The sequence below is a fragment of the Gigantopelta aegis genome, chromosome 2 (assembly GCF_016097555.1).
Source record: "Gigantopelta aegis isolate Gae_Host chromosome 2, Gae_host_genome, whole genome shotgun sequence".
NCBI classification, from domain to species: domain Eukaryota; kingdom Metazoa; phylum Mollusca; class Gastropoda; order Neomphalida; family Peltospiridae; genus Gigantopelta; species Gigantopelta aegis.
Genome location: NC_054700.1, coordinates 49,986,437 through 50,002,582, shown reverse-complemented (window position 1 = coordinate 50,002,582; position 16,146 = coordinate 49,986,437). Strand labels below are relative to the sequence as shown.

At 40.2% G+C, this 16,146-nt stretch overlaps 1 protein-coding gene across 1 annotated transcript in view; it reads left to right on the top strand.

The window, feature by feature from the left end:
- Positions 1 to 1,543: 1,543 nt before the first annotated feature.
- Positions 1,544 to 16,146, top strand: part of LOC121388874 (solute carrier family 22 member 8-like) — a 57,425-nt gene continuing 42,822 nt past the window's right edge. Inside the window, exons 1-2 of the mRNA XM_041520406.1 lie at positions 1,544 to 1,613; positions 10,808 to 11,016. Of these exons, the coding sequence (XP_041376340.1) occupies positions 1,544 to 1,613; positions 10,808 to 11,016 (279 nt within the window). The remainder of the gene's footprint in view (positions 1,614 to 10,807; positions 11,017 to 16,146) is intronic.

The following is a 16,146-nucleotide window of genomic DNA, read 5'->3' as shown; positions in this document are numbered from 1 at the left end:
TAATAAATTGATGTGCTCTAGTAGCGTCGTCAAACAAAACAACTTAAGCTTTATTTCGCTTACTTTGAAAATAAAGTAGCTACTTTATGTGCATGTGTATTTTGAAAAACATGACGACACTGGTTTTATCTGCTAATAAAAATTGTAAAACGATTACACCATTCACTCGTGTCTGATGCACACGTCTATCGTGTAGAAACCCCACAAAACAGAACAAAAAACCAACCCAAAGCAACAAACAACAACAAACAACCAACCTAATAAAACCAAAACAGAACAAAACAAAACAACACAGGCCTTTCAGCTTATAGAGCTCCGCTATTTATTCTTCAATTTTGTCAGTAGGCTTTCTATTTTTCTCTCTCTATACCCCCCCCCCCCCCCCCCCCTCTCTCTCTCCTCTCTCTCTCTCTCTCTCTCTCTCTCTCTCTCTCTCTCTCTCTCTCTCTCTCTCTCTGTAGTCTAGCATTCTAACTTTTGAGCTACAACATAGTCCAGTTAATAACGTTTAGAGTTTTAGTTCTGTTGAATATTTTCATTACTCTTGTTCCTGGCGTAGATTCTTCTTGTTCCATATTTTGCAAAGCCCTGCAGTTTTAACAATGGATTTCTCCATCTCTTCGATGGTAGTTGGGAGTTCTCTTCCCTTGGTGTCTGGCAGAAACAACACAAGGAATGCAGCCAGAATGAATGAATGAATGAATGAATGTTTAACGACACCCCAGCACGAAAAATACATCGGCTATTGGGTGTCAAACTATGGTAATGCAAATAAAGTGATGATCAACATCAATATAAAAATTCAAGACTTAAACAAAAACAGTGTAAAGAACTGCAAAAATACAAATATCACAGAATTTTACGGATACTGAATTCTACTCAAAACTTCAATTTTGTGCTGTATTGGCCATTCTCAAAGAGAATGTTACACCCCTGCACCACGATGAGGTTACAGCAAATGCGTCGGAAAATGCAGCCAGAAGACACATACAACGAAACAAGGCTCCTGGACTCCCAAATGAACCTTCGACTCTAAAGAAACAACACAATATAAGGATCATAATCATGATCGTCATCATCATCATCATCATCATCATCATCATCGTAAAAGACTAAAGAAAAACGAGAACATGCAGATCTACTAGTCACCCAAAACATATTAAAGTAAACAAATAATACTGTTTGTATTATATATATGTAAGTTGAGAAATTTCGATATGCATTACCTACATTTATTTAGAGAGGAAAATCACCAAGATTACCAAGATCATCATCATCATCATCATCATGATCGACTGTTCCACTTTATCCTTATGGTCCGTCCTCAAATAAAAACAAGATTACACATTCACTCTCTCCTACCCCACAGCGAACGTAAGCAACCCTTTATCAAATTTACATATATACTTAGCCAAAAGAGTTTAGCAATGTGGTAAATGTGTTTAAATAAAAGAAACCTCGAGACTTGCAAAATGAAATCAGACACTGGATTTAATTGAGGCATCAATTGTCCGTATAAGTAGCGGGAGCTTCTCAATACAAAATGAATCGTGTGACTGTCACGTTGTTAAATGATGCTTGGGGGTCCATACACGAAGATCTGAATATTATCCGTAATGCGTCCGGGCATATTGGGCATATTGCATGTTGACAGCGGTAGAACGTCGGCTCATGCTTCTGATGAGATGGTGGATCTCTGGGATAGTGATAGACATCCATTCACGAGTTAAAGCATGTTGACAGCGGTACAACGTCGGCTCATGCTTCTGATGAGATGGTGCATCTCTGGGATAGTGACCGACATCCATTCACGAGTTCAAGCATGTTGACAGCGATACAACGTCGGCTCATGCTTCTGATGAGATGGTGGATCTCTGGGATAGTGACAGACATCCATTCACGAGTTAAAGCATGTTGACAGCGATACAACGTCGGCTCATGCTTCTGATGACCCTTTGTTTTAATATGTACACTTGGGCCCAAATTCATAAAACATTGCTAAGCTTAAAGCCGCAGACCCTAGTTTCAGCCCGTGAAAATGGACACGAAGTTTAGTTATAACACAGAGAAGCTAAAGTCTGTGATGTATAAACTAACTAGAGCTTGTCTTTATAACCATTACTTCTCAGACGAACATGCGTTTGTTTAAAATTATGAAAAATACATTTTTGGGTATTATAAAAACCCGAATGACTAGAACCACTTCAGGTGTACGAAAACAAATATTCTAAATAATAAAATGTAACTTTTTCTAATTAAAATTTTCAAGAAGAACAAAAAAACAACAACATCAACACAAAAATACAACAACGACAGCTTTAATGGTGACAAATACGTCGTCGTGTTTAAAAATTAGGGTCTGTCCCTTTAAGCCTAGTTGGTTGCTAAACTGCCCTCTAACTATCAGCGTGTCTCTAGTTGGTTGCTAAACTGCCCTCTAACTATCAGCGTGTCTCTAGTTGGTTGCTAAACTGCCCTCTAACTATCAGCGTGTCTCTAGTTGGTTGCTAAACTGCCCTCTAACTATCAGCGTGTCTCTAGTTGGTTGCTAAACTGCCCTCTAACTATCAGCGTGTCTCTAGTTGGTTGCTAAACTGCCCTCTAACTATCAGCGTGTCTCTAGTTGGTTGCTAAACTGCCCTCTAACTATCAGCGTGTCTCTAGTTGGTTGCTAAACTGCCCTCTAACTATCAGCGTGTCTCTAGTTGGTTGCTAAACTGCCCTCTAACTATCAGCGTGTCTCTAGTTGGTTGCTAAACTGCCCTCTAACTATCAGCGTGTCTCTAGTTGGTTGCTAAACTGCCCTCTAACTATCAGCGTGTCTCTAGTTGGTTGCTAAACTGCCCTCTAACTATCAGCGTATCTCTAGTTGGTTGCTAAACTGCCCTCTAACTATCAGCGTGTCTCTAGTTGGTTGCTAAACTGCCCTCTAACTATCAGCGTATCTCTAGTTGGTTGCTAAACTGCCCTCTAACTCACAGCGTATCTCTAGTTGGTTGCTAAACTGCCCTCTAACTCACAGCGTATCTCTAGTTGGTTGCTAAACTTCCCTCTTAACTATCAGCGTATCTCTAGTTGGTTGCTAAACTGCCCTCTAACTCACAGCGTATCTCTAGTTGGTTGCTAAACTGCCCTCTAACTCACAGCGTATCTCTAGTTGGTTGCTAAACTGCCCTCTAACTCACAGCGTATCTCTAGTTGGTTGCTAAACTGCCCTCTAACTCACAGCGTGTCTCTAGTTGGTTGCTAAACTGCCCTCTAACTATCAGCGTGTCTCTAGTTGGTTGCTAAACTGCCCTCTAACTATCAGCGTATCTCTAGTTGGTTGCTAAACTGCCCTCTAACTATCAGCGTATCTCTAGTTGGTTGCTAAACTGCCCTCTAACTATCAGCGTATCTCTAGTTGGTTGCTAAACTGCCCTCTAACTCACAGCGTATCTCTAGTTCGTTGCTAAACTGCCCTCTAACTCACAGCTGTCTCTAGTTGGTTGCTAAACTGCCCTCTAACTATCAGCGTATCTCTAGTTGGTTGCTAAACTGCCCTCTAACTATCAGCGTGTCTCTAGTTGGTTGCTAAACTGCCCTCTAACTATCAGCGTATCTCTAGTTGGTTGCTAAACTGCCCTCTAACTCACAGCGTATCTCTAGTTGGTTGTTGCCCTGCTAAACTGCCCTCTAACTCACAGCGTATCTCTAGTTGGTTGCTAAACTGCCCTCTAACTATCAGCGTATCTCTAGTTGGTTGCTAAACTGCCCTCTAACTCACAGCGTATCTCTAGTTGGTTGCTAAACTGCCCTCTAACTCACAGCGTATCTCTAGTTGGTTGCTAAACTGCCCTCTAACTATCATATCAGCGTGTCTCTAGTTGGTTGCTAAACTGCCCTCTAACTATCAGCGTATCTCTAGTTGGTTGCTAAACTGCCCTCTAACTATCAGCGTATCTCTAGTTGGTTGCTAAACTGCCCTCTAACTCACAGCGTATCTCTAGTTGGTTGCTAAACTGCCCTCTAACTCACAGCGTATCTCTAGTTGGTTGCTAAACTGCCCTCTAACTATCAGCGTGTCTCTAGTTGGTTGCTAAACTGCCCTCTAACTATCAGCGTATCTCTAGTTGGTTGCTAAACTGCCCTCTAACTATCAGCGTATCTCTAGTTGGTTGCTAAACTACCCTCTAACTATCAGCGTATCTCTAGTTGGTTGCTAAACTGCCCTCTAACTATCAGCGTATCTCTAGTTTCTTGATAAAGGCTAATAAGCTGCGTTCACACTTACACTTTAAACTATAGCTAGTTAAAATGTAAGTGTGAACGCGATCTTTTCACATACTGATTTAGCCTGCTAGGGTCAGACTGTCAAATGCCACGATGAAGTTGACCAACTCGACGGTTGCGTTTTAATTTCCCCAAATCCCGACTTACGACAGTTGCTCTCAGATTAACAACTAATTGATACCATGATGGAAAACAACAGAACACAAATTCTATTATATCCTATTTTGAGAAAAGTGTTGCTTTTCTTCTTTTTTTCTTTTTTTTCTTTTGGTCAAACTAATTTTGTACCTGGTATATACCTGGTATTATCATCAACCTGTATAACATACTACGATTATTTTCATATTTTTTCTTAATTTGCATTTTCTTTACAAATGTTTTATGAAACACACAATGTGAATTATATATAAAATCAGTTTTGTTACGTTTTTAATGTGTTATTTTGTTCAGTAATTTACTTCAAGTTTTTATGTTTGTTTTTCGAATTATTAATTTAAGCAGCAGTGCTCAATTAATGTTTTACTTATTTCCAATATAGTTCAAGCACGCTACCATATACCTCAGCTGCCCGTGAAAAACTAATGTTAATTTATTATTATTAATGAAATCATCTAGTATCATAAAAGCTATTTTTTGGTTAGCAGCAAGGAGTATTTCATATATAAGTAGTCACCTGTCTTAACTGGCTATTTACCTTTTTCCAAAATCATCTGATATAATTAATATTAAGAGGCCACTGTTTAGTATTCCACTGGGTGTCACGTGGCCTAATGCTGCGTTGTGATTGGTCGGTTGATTTCCGACGGTCCAGGGCCCGGTAACCCAAAGCACTCGTAACACTTACGTTAGACGTACACCACACATTATGTATGGTATATGTCTGACGTAAGTGTTACGAGTGTTTTGTGTTACCGGGCCCAGCTGAGTTGAGTTTGATGCACAGACACCGGCCTCGGTGCTTTCGTGGTTAAGCCATCGGACATAATTAAGCTGTTAGGTACAGAGTTCGCAACCCGGTACAGGTTCCTACCCAGGGCGAGTTTTAACGACTCAATGGGTAGGTGTAAGGCCACTACATCTTTTTCTCTCTCACTAACCACTAACAATGAACCCACTGTCTTGGACAGACAGCACCATAATTAAGAAAACGTGCCGATGCACCCACTCTACAACCAAGGAACCAATCCATCATCATCTGGAGAGATACCAAGAGACAACTATTTTCAGGCTAAGAACCGGTCACTGTCATATCAGATCCCATATGTACCTCCTGAAACTGGCAGACACTGATGAATGTCCATGTCAAACAGGACCACAGTCCCCAGAGCACATCCTGCAATTCTGCCCCCTCTACGATGATGCCAGGTTAAAACACTGGCCGAACGGAGCAACACTGGCTGTCAAGCTTTGGGGTTCCAAAGAAGACTTGACGGAGACAGCATTTTTTATCACCACAACCGGAAATAAGTTGAAATAAAATGAACATGACGCTAAGACTAATAACTTGGAGTCGGGGTTGAGTTGTAGTGCGCGCATTGTTTGAATCGGATACGACGAAAATCGAGTTGTAAGAGCGCTCGGATTAGCATTGAAGTGGACAGTCGTAGAAGTCGTCACAACAGAAAGTTGGCTCACTGTGTGCTGGTAGTTTGAGACTAGCATTAAAGGGACATTCCTGAGTTTGCTGCACATTTTAAGATGTTATTGACTAACAGAGACTTTTTGACGACTGTAATTACATATCAAATATATTTTTCTGCATAAAATATTAGTGGCTGTATATTAACCGTGTTTCTGGTCGTTCTAATATTTGTACTAGGTTAAATTTCATTTTATTTCCTAAAAAAGATTTTTTCGTACCTACGAAATTATTTGAAGACAAAATCCAGTTTGAGCTTCTTACAAATATTAAGACGACCAGAAACGCATTGAATATACAGACACTGATATTCTAAAAAAGAAACTATATTTAATATGTAAGTTTAATCGTAGAAATATTTTATTAGTCGGAAACATCTTACAATGCAGCAAACTCAGGAATGTCCCTTTAACATGTATATCTAGAACAATTCGGTATGTGGTTTAGTTAAACTAGTATAACTAAAACTGTTTACTTTAAATGTAAGTCACATTAAGAATAAGCACTGCAGCGTGTCAGCATCGGCCAATGACGTCAAATAAAACTGAATGAGCGTCAGTTACCTCGTCTTCATCTGGATTACCGATATTCAGTCTGGCCCCCGGCCGCCATCATGGCTTTGGTCATGGCTTTCGCGAGGTGTATGGGGGTGAACTGTTTTCTAAAGGTCCCAAACACTTGAAATCCAGCTTCAAACTATGATCACGAGGCAGCCATGCAATATTATGACCCCACTATTTTGAACCAACTTCCACTTCCCAAGTACACGGTTTTAACAAACTGATTTTATATCATCCAAGAAACAAACCTTTTGAAGCCGAAAACAGAGACTTGATTCCTAAGTACACGGTTATGACTGGAACTATCCCGAGTACTCTGACGGTAAGAAGGCTAGACCGACATTTACACAGTTATCAACGCCCTGGCCACCGGCCTCGGTGGTGTCATGGTTAAGTCATCGGACATAGCCCACTGGGCTATTTCTCATTCCAGCCAGTGCACTACGACTGGTATACGAAAGGCCGTGGTATGTGCTATCCTGTATGTGGGATGGTGCATATAAAAGATCCCTTGCTGCTAATCGAAAAGAGTAGCCCATGTAGTGGCGGCAGCGGGTTTCCTCTCTCCATATCTGTGTGGTCCTTAACCATAAGTCCGACGCCATATAACCATAAATAAAATATGCGTCGTTAAATAAAACATCTCCTTCCTTCCTTCATCGGACAAAAGGCTGGTAGGTACAGGGTTCGCAGCCCGGTACCGGCTCCCACCCAGAGCGTGTTTTAACGACTCAATGGGTATGTGTAAGACCACTGCACCCTCTTCTCCCTCACTAACCACTAACCAACTAACAACTAGCCAAGTGCCCTGGACAGACAGCCCAAATAGCTGACATGTATACCCAGGGCAGCGTGCTTGAACTTTAATTGGATATAAGCACGAAAATAAGTAAAAGAAAGAGAAAGAAACGCTCTGACCAAATATCTCTTACCGTCGGAGTACTCGGGCTAGACTGGAACGTATGAAATAAGCATTTCCTGACATCAGTTAAGTGCCAACATAAAGACGATAATTTCAAAAGCAAAAATGCCTTGGTCATTGTTCTTGTTCTGCATTACATGTAGATACCGAATATGTCACGCGCCATCGACCTGTCTGCGCTGTTGATTGATCGCGCTGCGCCATCTATGGACCCGTAGTTAGCGAAGCCATCAGAAGGTCGCGCAAGCATCGATCGATCGCGCAAGAATCGATTGTTCGCGCTGCACCGCCAATGGATTCGTTGTTAGCGAAGCGATCGACGCAGCGCGATCGATAGATACTTGCGCGATTTACCGATTGGCTATGTCTACGCTAACAACGGTCCATTGATGGCACAGCGCGATCGATCACAGGTTGCGCAATCTACCGATGGGTTTTGGCTACGCTCTCAACGGATCCATTGATGGCACAACTCGATCGATCGTTGCTTGATCGGTCGATGACGCTTGTCAAATATACTCAATGTAAAATATTACATAGATATGCACTGTGTTAACCGTTCCAAATAATCACACACGTACATTTTTTATCACTAAAAATTCACAGTAGAATGTAATGAAAAAGATATGCGTGGATCAACGTTTGAACATAATTATCTTTCATCATTTGAAATTTGTCTGTATTTGCATATAACAGATTCCTTTCTACTAATAGACAAAATGTAAAGGGTCAAAACATCCATTTGATTCTGCTTTGTGCAAAGGTACGATTTTGATTATGGTAACGGATTTGTCGTTAAATTGACATCCTTTCTCTTTTGTGCATAATCACGTTGCTTTCTTTAAGTATGTAAACTGGCTGACATGGAACGTTTAATGTACTACTACTCACGTCTTGTGCAAATATCTCACGTAGCCGTGACTCTAATGTAACTTGAACGATTTGATTCGAGTAACATACACACGGAGTTCTAGTTGCAGTCTGGTAGCGATCTTTAACTGTTTAACGACACCACTAGAGCGCATTGATTAAATCAACCATCGGCTGTTGGATGTCAAATATTTGGTAATTTTGACTCGTAGTCTTCAGAGGAAACCCCTAACAGTTTTCATTAGCAGCAAGAGATCTTTTATATGCACTTTCCCAGCGACATTACAGCACATACCACGGTATGTGATATACCAGCCGTGGGGCACTGGTTGGGACGGATAATAGAATAAAACAGAGAATGGGTCTACCGAGGAGTTTCGATCCTGCTACCAAAACACCTAAGTCGAGCGCTCTGTCAACCGAGCTAGATCACCCCTCTCCGTCCCCACCCGCGAGCGATTATTAACGTCGTCCCAGTCATTTCAGTGTTTTTATTTAATTTGTATGTTTCGGGGTGGGGTGGGTGGGGTGTCTCCTCCCTCTCTCTCTCTCTCTCTCTCTCTCTCTCTCTCTCTCTCTCTCTCTCTCTCTCTCTCTCTCTCTCTCTCTCTCTCTCTCTCTCTCTCTCACTTCTGATTAAATATATTCAAACTCACAAACATTTAATTCGCATCACGACTGTTATATAGCGGGTCGAGTATAGTTTTCAAACCTCTGGCAGTGAAGAGGAAACGTCGTATCGGCTAAATCAAGGAAAATGGGTTTGAAAGATAAACGTGACAAAACGTCTACTCGTATTACGTTTAACGATGTTATCGAGTCTACTGGATATATTGGAAGATATCAGATCATCCAATCATTTTTCTTGTTGCTAAGCATGTTCGTTGTAGCATTTCCCATTTTAAATATAGTATTTCTCGGTATGTATTATTTTTCTTTAATTCATGTTACACGTTGGTTAAAACATTTCTCATTTTATAGTAATTGTCTGTATATACTATTTTTCATTAATTTATCTTACCCGTTGGTTATTTCATTTCCAATTTTTAGTATAGTATTTCCTGAAATGTATTATTTTTCATTAATTCATGTTACCCGTTGGTTATAGCATTTCGCATTTTATTTTATTTTAATAATTTACTTTATTTATTTATTTATTTATTTATTTTATTGCTACATATAGCATTATTTATGTTCGCTATCAATATTAAGGTAGCAGTGACAATATGTTTTAATCTACTTAATTAAATAAAAATAATGTAAAATTTTAAAAGTGTATAAGAGAAGCCATAACATATATATATATGCATGGCGAATTTTAAACTGCTATTAACATATTCAATATCGTAGCTGTGCAAAAAGATGTTATGATAGAGTCATGTGAGGTGCTTTATCTGCAGATGATATTTTTAAACTGTCATTAAGATATTCAATATCGTAGCTGTGCAAAAAGATGTTATGATAGAGTCATGTGAAATGCTTTATCTACAGATGATATTTTTAAACTGTCATTAAGATATTCAATATCTTAGTTCTGCAAAAATATTTTATGAAAGAAGCCACCAACATATTCAATATCGTAGCTGTGCAAAAAGATGTTATGATAGAGTCATGTGAGGTGCTTTATCTACAGATGATATTTTAAAACTGCTATTAACATATTTAATATCGTAGCTCTGCAAACATATGTTATGAAAGAAAAGAAGCATTGAGGTGCTCAGTCTGTAGGAGGCCTGTCACTATTACAGCGCGAGCCAAACACCTTTCTGTGACTTTGATTAGAATTCATAAGCGTATGAGACGGGGGGCAAGGAGGGGGCAAATGCCCACCTAGCGCTGGAGTATAATATCAAATTCGGGCAAACATGATACAGATATTCGTAAAAAATGTTCTAACCTGATACGTTTTTACCATGTATTTCCATCATTCTACCCTCAAAATTAGTAATCCATGTAAAAATGCGTAGCTGTTTGGAAGTAATGCTAACATGAATAAATGTTTGTTATGCTGATTGGGCAGTTTCGTTTAATTCGGGCAAAAGCGAGCCTGCACCCCACCCTCCCTACGAAAATAGGAGCTCGTACGCCTGTTAGAATTGTAAACATTGATGTGCATTGTAGATCTATCCATACTTGTTATAATATTAGTATGCGTTTACATGTGTGTGTGTGTGCGTGTTTGTGTGTGTACGTGTGCGTGCGTGCGTGTGTGTGTGTGCGTGTGTCTCTCTCTGTGTGTGTGTACGTACGCGTTAAAGAATTTGTGCAGGGGGCGGGTTCAGCCTGTGGCAAGCGAAGTTTTTAGGGGGTCTGGTCATGCTCTGACGGAAAATACACTTTTAGAAAAATAATATTTCCTTGAAGCAGGAATTCGACCCCCAAAGCCCCTGCACATGCAAGCGTGTTGTGGATATGTGCGCTGAGGTGTGTGTGGGGGGGGGGGGGGGGGGGGGGGGGGGGGGGGGCATAAACATTTATGTTTTTTAAATATCTTTCCCAGCAGTCAATTATTTCCCTATTAGCGAAGCTGTTTTGCCATTCCAGGATACGTTGTTCCCCACCGCTGTAGTCAGAACAGTTCCACCGAGAACGACATCGTTGATTTTAGCGTCAACGCGACATCAGTCGAGTACGAAGAATGCTCCATCGTGGTGACAACAAATGGTTCTGACGGTGATGTGGTTAAAACGACATACCCATGTCTATATGGAAACGAGTATTCCATGCCTCGGAAAATCTCCATTGTCTCCGAGGTATGTTATAATATTATTTATTCCCATTATTGTTCTTTTTCTTTCTTTTGTTTTTGTTTGTTTCGTCTAAAAGAAATTTACATTTACTACATAAATTGCAAGCGTAGGCCTATTTATTTGTTTTGTTTTGTTATTTATTTGCATACAGAGCCGGTTTAAGGATCCACGGAGCCTGTAGCACAAATAACAGAGAGTCCCCCTTCCCAGGATATATATTTTTCAACCCTTTCGGGGATGGGGGAATGAAATGGAGAAAATAAACGTCCGGAACTCGACTTCTAAGGGTAAATGTCTGAAGATTGATGCGATAGCTAGATTTGGTTTCCAAATATTAATGTAATTTTCATTTATTATCCATTTTTAGAGAAATAAGGTTCTTAAATCTGTGATAGTATGCCTTTAAACCAATGTATTATTAGTTACGCGGTTTTTTGACAGGCGTACGGGATTGTACGCCCCTCCAAAATCTGTATTTCCTGAGGCGTAGTTTGAGTTTAATAAAATAACATAATATAAAATTCCTAAACATTTATTGGATTTTTTGTTAACAAATAACTCTGCAAAGTATTTACTGCTTGGGTATTAAGAGTGTCAACAAGGATTCCGGGTGGTTTTACTCTGAAATCATTTCAAACCCTGTGTTTCGCAAAGGGATACAACTCTTAGCGCCTTATTATCTTGCGTGTTTTAAACGTTTATGATTATGTTGTAGGCCTAATCGTATTGGGAAAACAAAATTGAAAACCCGAAGCCGAACAAAAAATATTTGTCGTGTTGTACAAACTTGTAGAACGTGTAAAAAAGCATGTCAAGTTATTACTTAAAATACGTTCGTAATAATTAACCCAAGTTCTACCACGGTAGCTGATTACGCAATGCTGTATTCTAGCATTAGCTTTTAATACGCGAAAAACTACGATCTAGCAAATTTTTTGGCCAAACGTGCTCAAGAAATTTTCAAATTAACAGTGAAAATAAAATTTACCGAGTTGTGGTATTCTCATACATTACTGTGACGGAACATGCTCTTATTTTTTTTCGCCTGTGGCGATGTTAATTGTTTCAGAGGGCCGTGTGCGGCGTGGTTACGTAATACCCCCGCGCGATGGTGGTCGAGCTGTTCCCAATATGCACTTAGACGAGATGGGCACTTGGCTTACGCAATATAGTTTATTGTATACCAGGGACTCAGAGACTCAGTGTGATTACTGGTAGTCACCTTATTACTATGTGTTATAAATGCCCGGATGCGTCGGTTAACGCACATTTGTTTTGTTTAAATGTAGTATATTTCCCTATTCCTAGAGTAGAGGAAATATCCTTTTTGAGGTGGGTGTGTGTGACGGAACATGCTCTTATTTTGTTTCGCCTGTGGCGATGTTAATTGTTTCAGAGGGCCGTGTGCGGCGTGGTTACGTAATACCCCCGCGCGATGGTGGTCGAGCTGTAATACCTCCGCGCGACCGTACCCCCTAATACACACCCAGACCAGCCGCGTAGGCCATGTGGTCAGTAGTTACGTAATACCTCCGCGAGTTCTGTTTTACGACCTTGTATTTCTGGCGAACTGGCGACAGTATGTCTGGTCATCTAAGAAAATATATCGACTCTGGGAGTGGTGGAAATTCACATGATAGGTGAGGGACCGCGTTGTGCCCCCAGGCGATATTCGCTGTCTCTGAGATTTTTTGAATAAATAGATAGGATTTTAGAGATATCGGGGAGAAACATATTGGAAGGCTTCCGGGGAACGTGTCCGTTTGGACTGGTAAATATATATTTCTGCTCTGTTGTATAACCTTGATGTGATTGATGTGACTTTAAATATTTTAATACTATATTATACCAATATTATTTAGACAGTGTTTCCGGTAATCTGACGAAGTAAATTGTAGGTTTCACTGTTCTAAAATTATTAAAGCTTAACCAGTCATCCTAGAGGACCTAGGTAAACTGTAGGTTATTGTCTTTATTGTGATAGGTACCAGTATTAATTCTGTATTACAAGGTTACTGAATGAGTAGTTAAGGGTTAATTAAAAATTAACCAGTTAGGAATAGAGTTGTAATTCCTTTATTAATTAAGTTCCCCTGGCAGCGTTTCTCAATTATCACACGTGTGCGTGTTGTATCACGGTGAAGTGATTAGAATATTGTGTAAACTAGACACCTAGTGATTAACTAATTAAGTGATTAGTTCCGGGTTGTTATTATTATTGTTGTTGTAAGTAATTAACTGCGGCATATATTTGTCAGCGTAAGGTTAATACAGATTCCAAAGTGTATTGTGTTTTGTTGTGTTTTCTAGTGAACTAAACGTGCTATATTACATATCCTTTATATAAGATCTTATCTCTGATAAACCTAGAACCGAGACACTCGGGTATTGGACTGCCCGATACAGAGAGATCTAATAGATATACAGTTAGGAGAGATATTTGGATAATCGTGTTTTATTCAGTTACGGGTATTATAGGATCCCCGTGACAGGAATAAAAATTGGGGCGCTCGTCCGGGATCTGAAACGGGACATGCATATTTAAAAAGTATTGTTTGTAAATGGGGGCTTGATAAATTATTTTTACAAATTAACTAGAAGTAGCAACGTTGTTCACTAGAAAATTAATTAAAAATAAGTGCGTCATATCTAAACATGGATAAGAATTTGCTGGATAGGCCTACGCTCAGTGTAGTGGAGATTAAGCGAGCACGTAAGGCCGAATTAGTTGAAATCGCGGGTGAGCGAGAAATTGATTTAACATCAGCTAAAACATTAGGTGATATAAAGACAATTATTATCCAGGAAGTTTTTGGTGATAGGTCTGTTATGGAAGACAGTGAGATTGTTCCAGAGATAGAGATAAATGAGTTAAGTGTGGAACAACAATTAGCTTTTAAAAAACTTGAGTACGAAAGAGAAGAACGTGCATTGGATAGAGAGAGAGAGAGAGAGAGAGAGAGAGAGAGAGAGAGAGAGAGAGAGAGAGAGAGAGAGAGAGAGAGAGAGAGAGAGAGAGAGAGAGAGAGAGAGAGAGAGAGAGAGAGAGAGAGAGAGAGAGAGAGAGAGAGAGAGAAAGAGAGGGATAGAGAGAAAGAAGATAGAGATAGAGAGAGAGAGAGAGAGAGAGAGAGAGAGAGAGAGAGAGAGAGAGAGAGAGAGAGAGAGAGAGAGAGAGAAAGAGAAGAGAGGGATAGAGAGAAAGACGATAGAGATAGAGAAGATAGTGATAGATATAGAGAAAGAGAGAAGAGAGGGATAGAGAAAGAGAGAAAGAGAAGAGAGGGATAGATAATTCCAGTTGGAAAAATTAAAAGTGGAACATGAGTTAAAGTTGAATACTGAAGAAGTTAGACGAGAGGCAGGAAATGGGTTTAACATGTCGGAGGCTTATAGATCAGTGCCTGTATTTGACGACCAGGAGGTAGATATGTAGCTTACAATTCAATGAGTGATGAGCGAGCATGTCAGTACGACCTAGTTAAGTCTGCGGTGTTGAGGGCTTATGAATTACGACCTGAGGATTATCATTTACGGTATAGCGAGTTGAAAAAAACGCAGGGTCAGTCTTATAGTGAGTTTGTGGCTAAGAAGGCAGGGATGTTTGATAAATGGGTGGTTTCTCATCAGGTAAAGTCATATACCGAGTTACGGGAGTTGTTGATCTTACAGGACATTAAAAATGGATTACCAGTTAGCTTACGTATTCATTTAGAGGATCGTGATATCAAAAAAATAGAGGAGGCAGGCATAATGGCAGATGACTACGTGTTAATACACAAAGCTCAGGCAGTACAGGGTAGCTCTTTACAACAGGGTGATAAGAAGAAATTTCAGCCAGGTTTTCCCCGGGAAAGTAACTATCGGGGAGAGTCATCTAGTTGGTCAGCTAGTCAGGCAAGGAATGCACCTGGTGGGCAAAGTAAGGATAAGCCTGCATTATCAGCCAATGCACGAACTTTTCGTCCACGTTGCAGTTACTGTAAAAAGGATAACCATCTTATCGGGGACTGTTTTAAAAGGAAACGCGATAATGCGCAAGTGGTCGGTTTAGTGAGGTCAGCTCCGTTAGCGAGAGAGTTAATGGTTAGTCCCATGGCAGAGAAAGTAAACCCGTATGTGTCCACTGGTATGGTTTGTGATGTGAAGCAAGCGTTGAGTCCTAAGGCAATATCAATCTATCGGCATACAGGGTGTAGACAGTCGCTTATAACGTCAGAATGCTTAGCTGGTATTGAGAATTCAGATACAGGACGTAGTTTGGCCTTAACCTCGGTTACTGGAGAAAATATGGTTGTCCGGTTACATAACGTTTTCTTGTGTTCGAAGTTTGTGACGGGACCAGTTATTATGGGTGTTGTGAAGGACTTGCCTTTTGAAAACATAGGAGTTTTGTTGGGTAATGATTTGACTAGTCAGTGTTGTCAGCCGAAATGTGACCAATTGTTAATCAAAGACAGCCCTTTACCAATAGAAGAGAGTGAGGTTGATGAGATTAGATATCCTGCGTGTGTAATGACTAGGGCTATGGCCAGAAGGGTAACACGAGATTCAGAGGATATTTATGATTTGTCTGATACGTGTGTGAGCCATGAAATTGGAGTGGATGAGGTTATCAGTAAAATGGTAGATAAGTCCACTGAGGAACTAAATGTGATGGAACCTGTTGATCTCCCGCAGAGGGGAAATGAACCAGTTGTGTTTGATAGAGGGGACTTACCTTGTAATAGACAAGAGTTAATCCTAGAGCAGGGGGCTGATCCAAATTTGTTGGCAGCTCGCACTACTTTGTTAACTGAGGGTGAGATGGAGGATCAGATGTCAGGCTATTATATGGACAAGGGAGTATTAATGAATAAGAGAGTTAGAGATAGGAGGTGGCAGGCGTCCAGACTAGCTAGGAAGCAACTGAGCCATGCTCAAAGCAAAATAAAATCAGTGTTTGATAGGAAGGCTAGGAGTCGGAATTTAAACCAGGGGATAAGGTGCTGCTGTACCTTCCCATTAAACGGGGTTCTGTGCAGAACAGGTATTTCGGGCCCTATGTTGTGCACAAACGGGTTAATGAGACAGGGTATGTGATAAACACTCCTGATAGGGTTAGGAAAAGTAGGTATTGTCACATCAATTTGC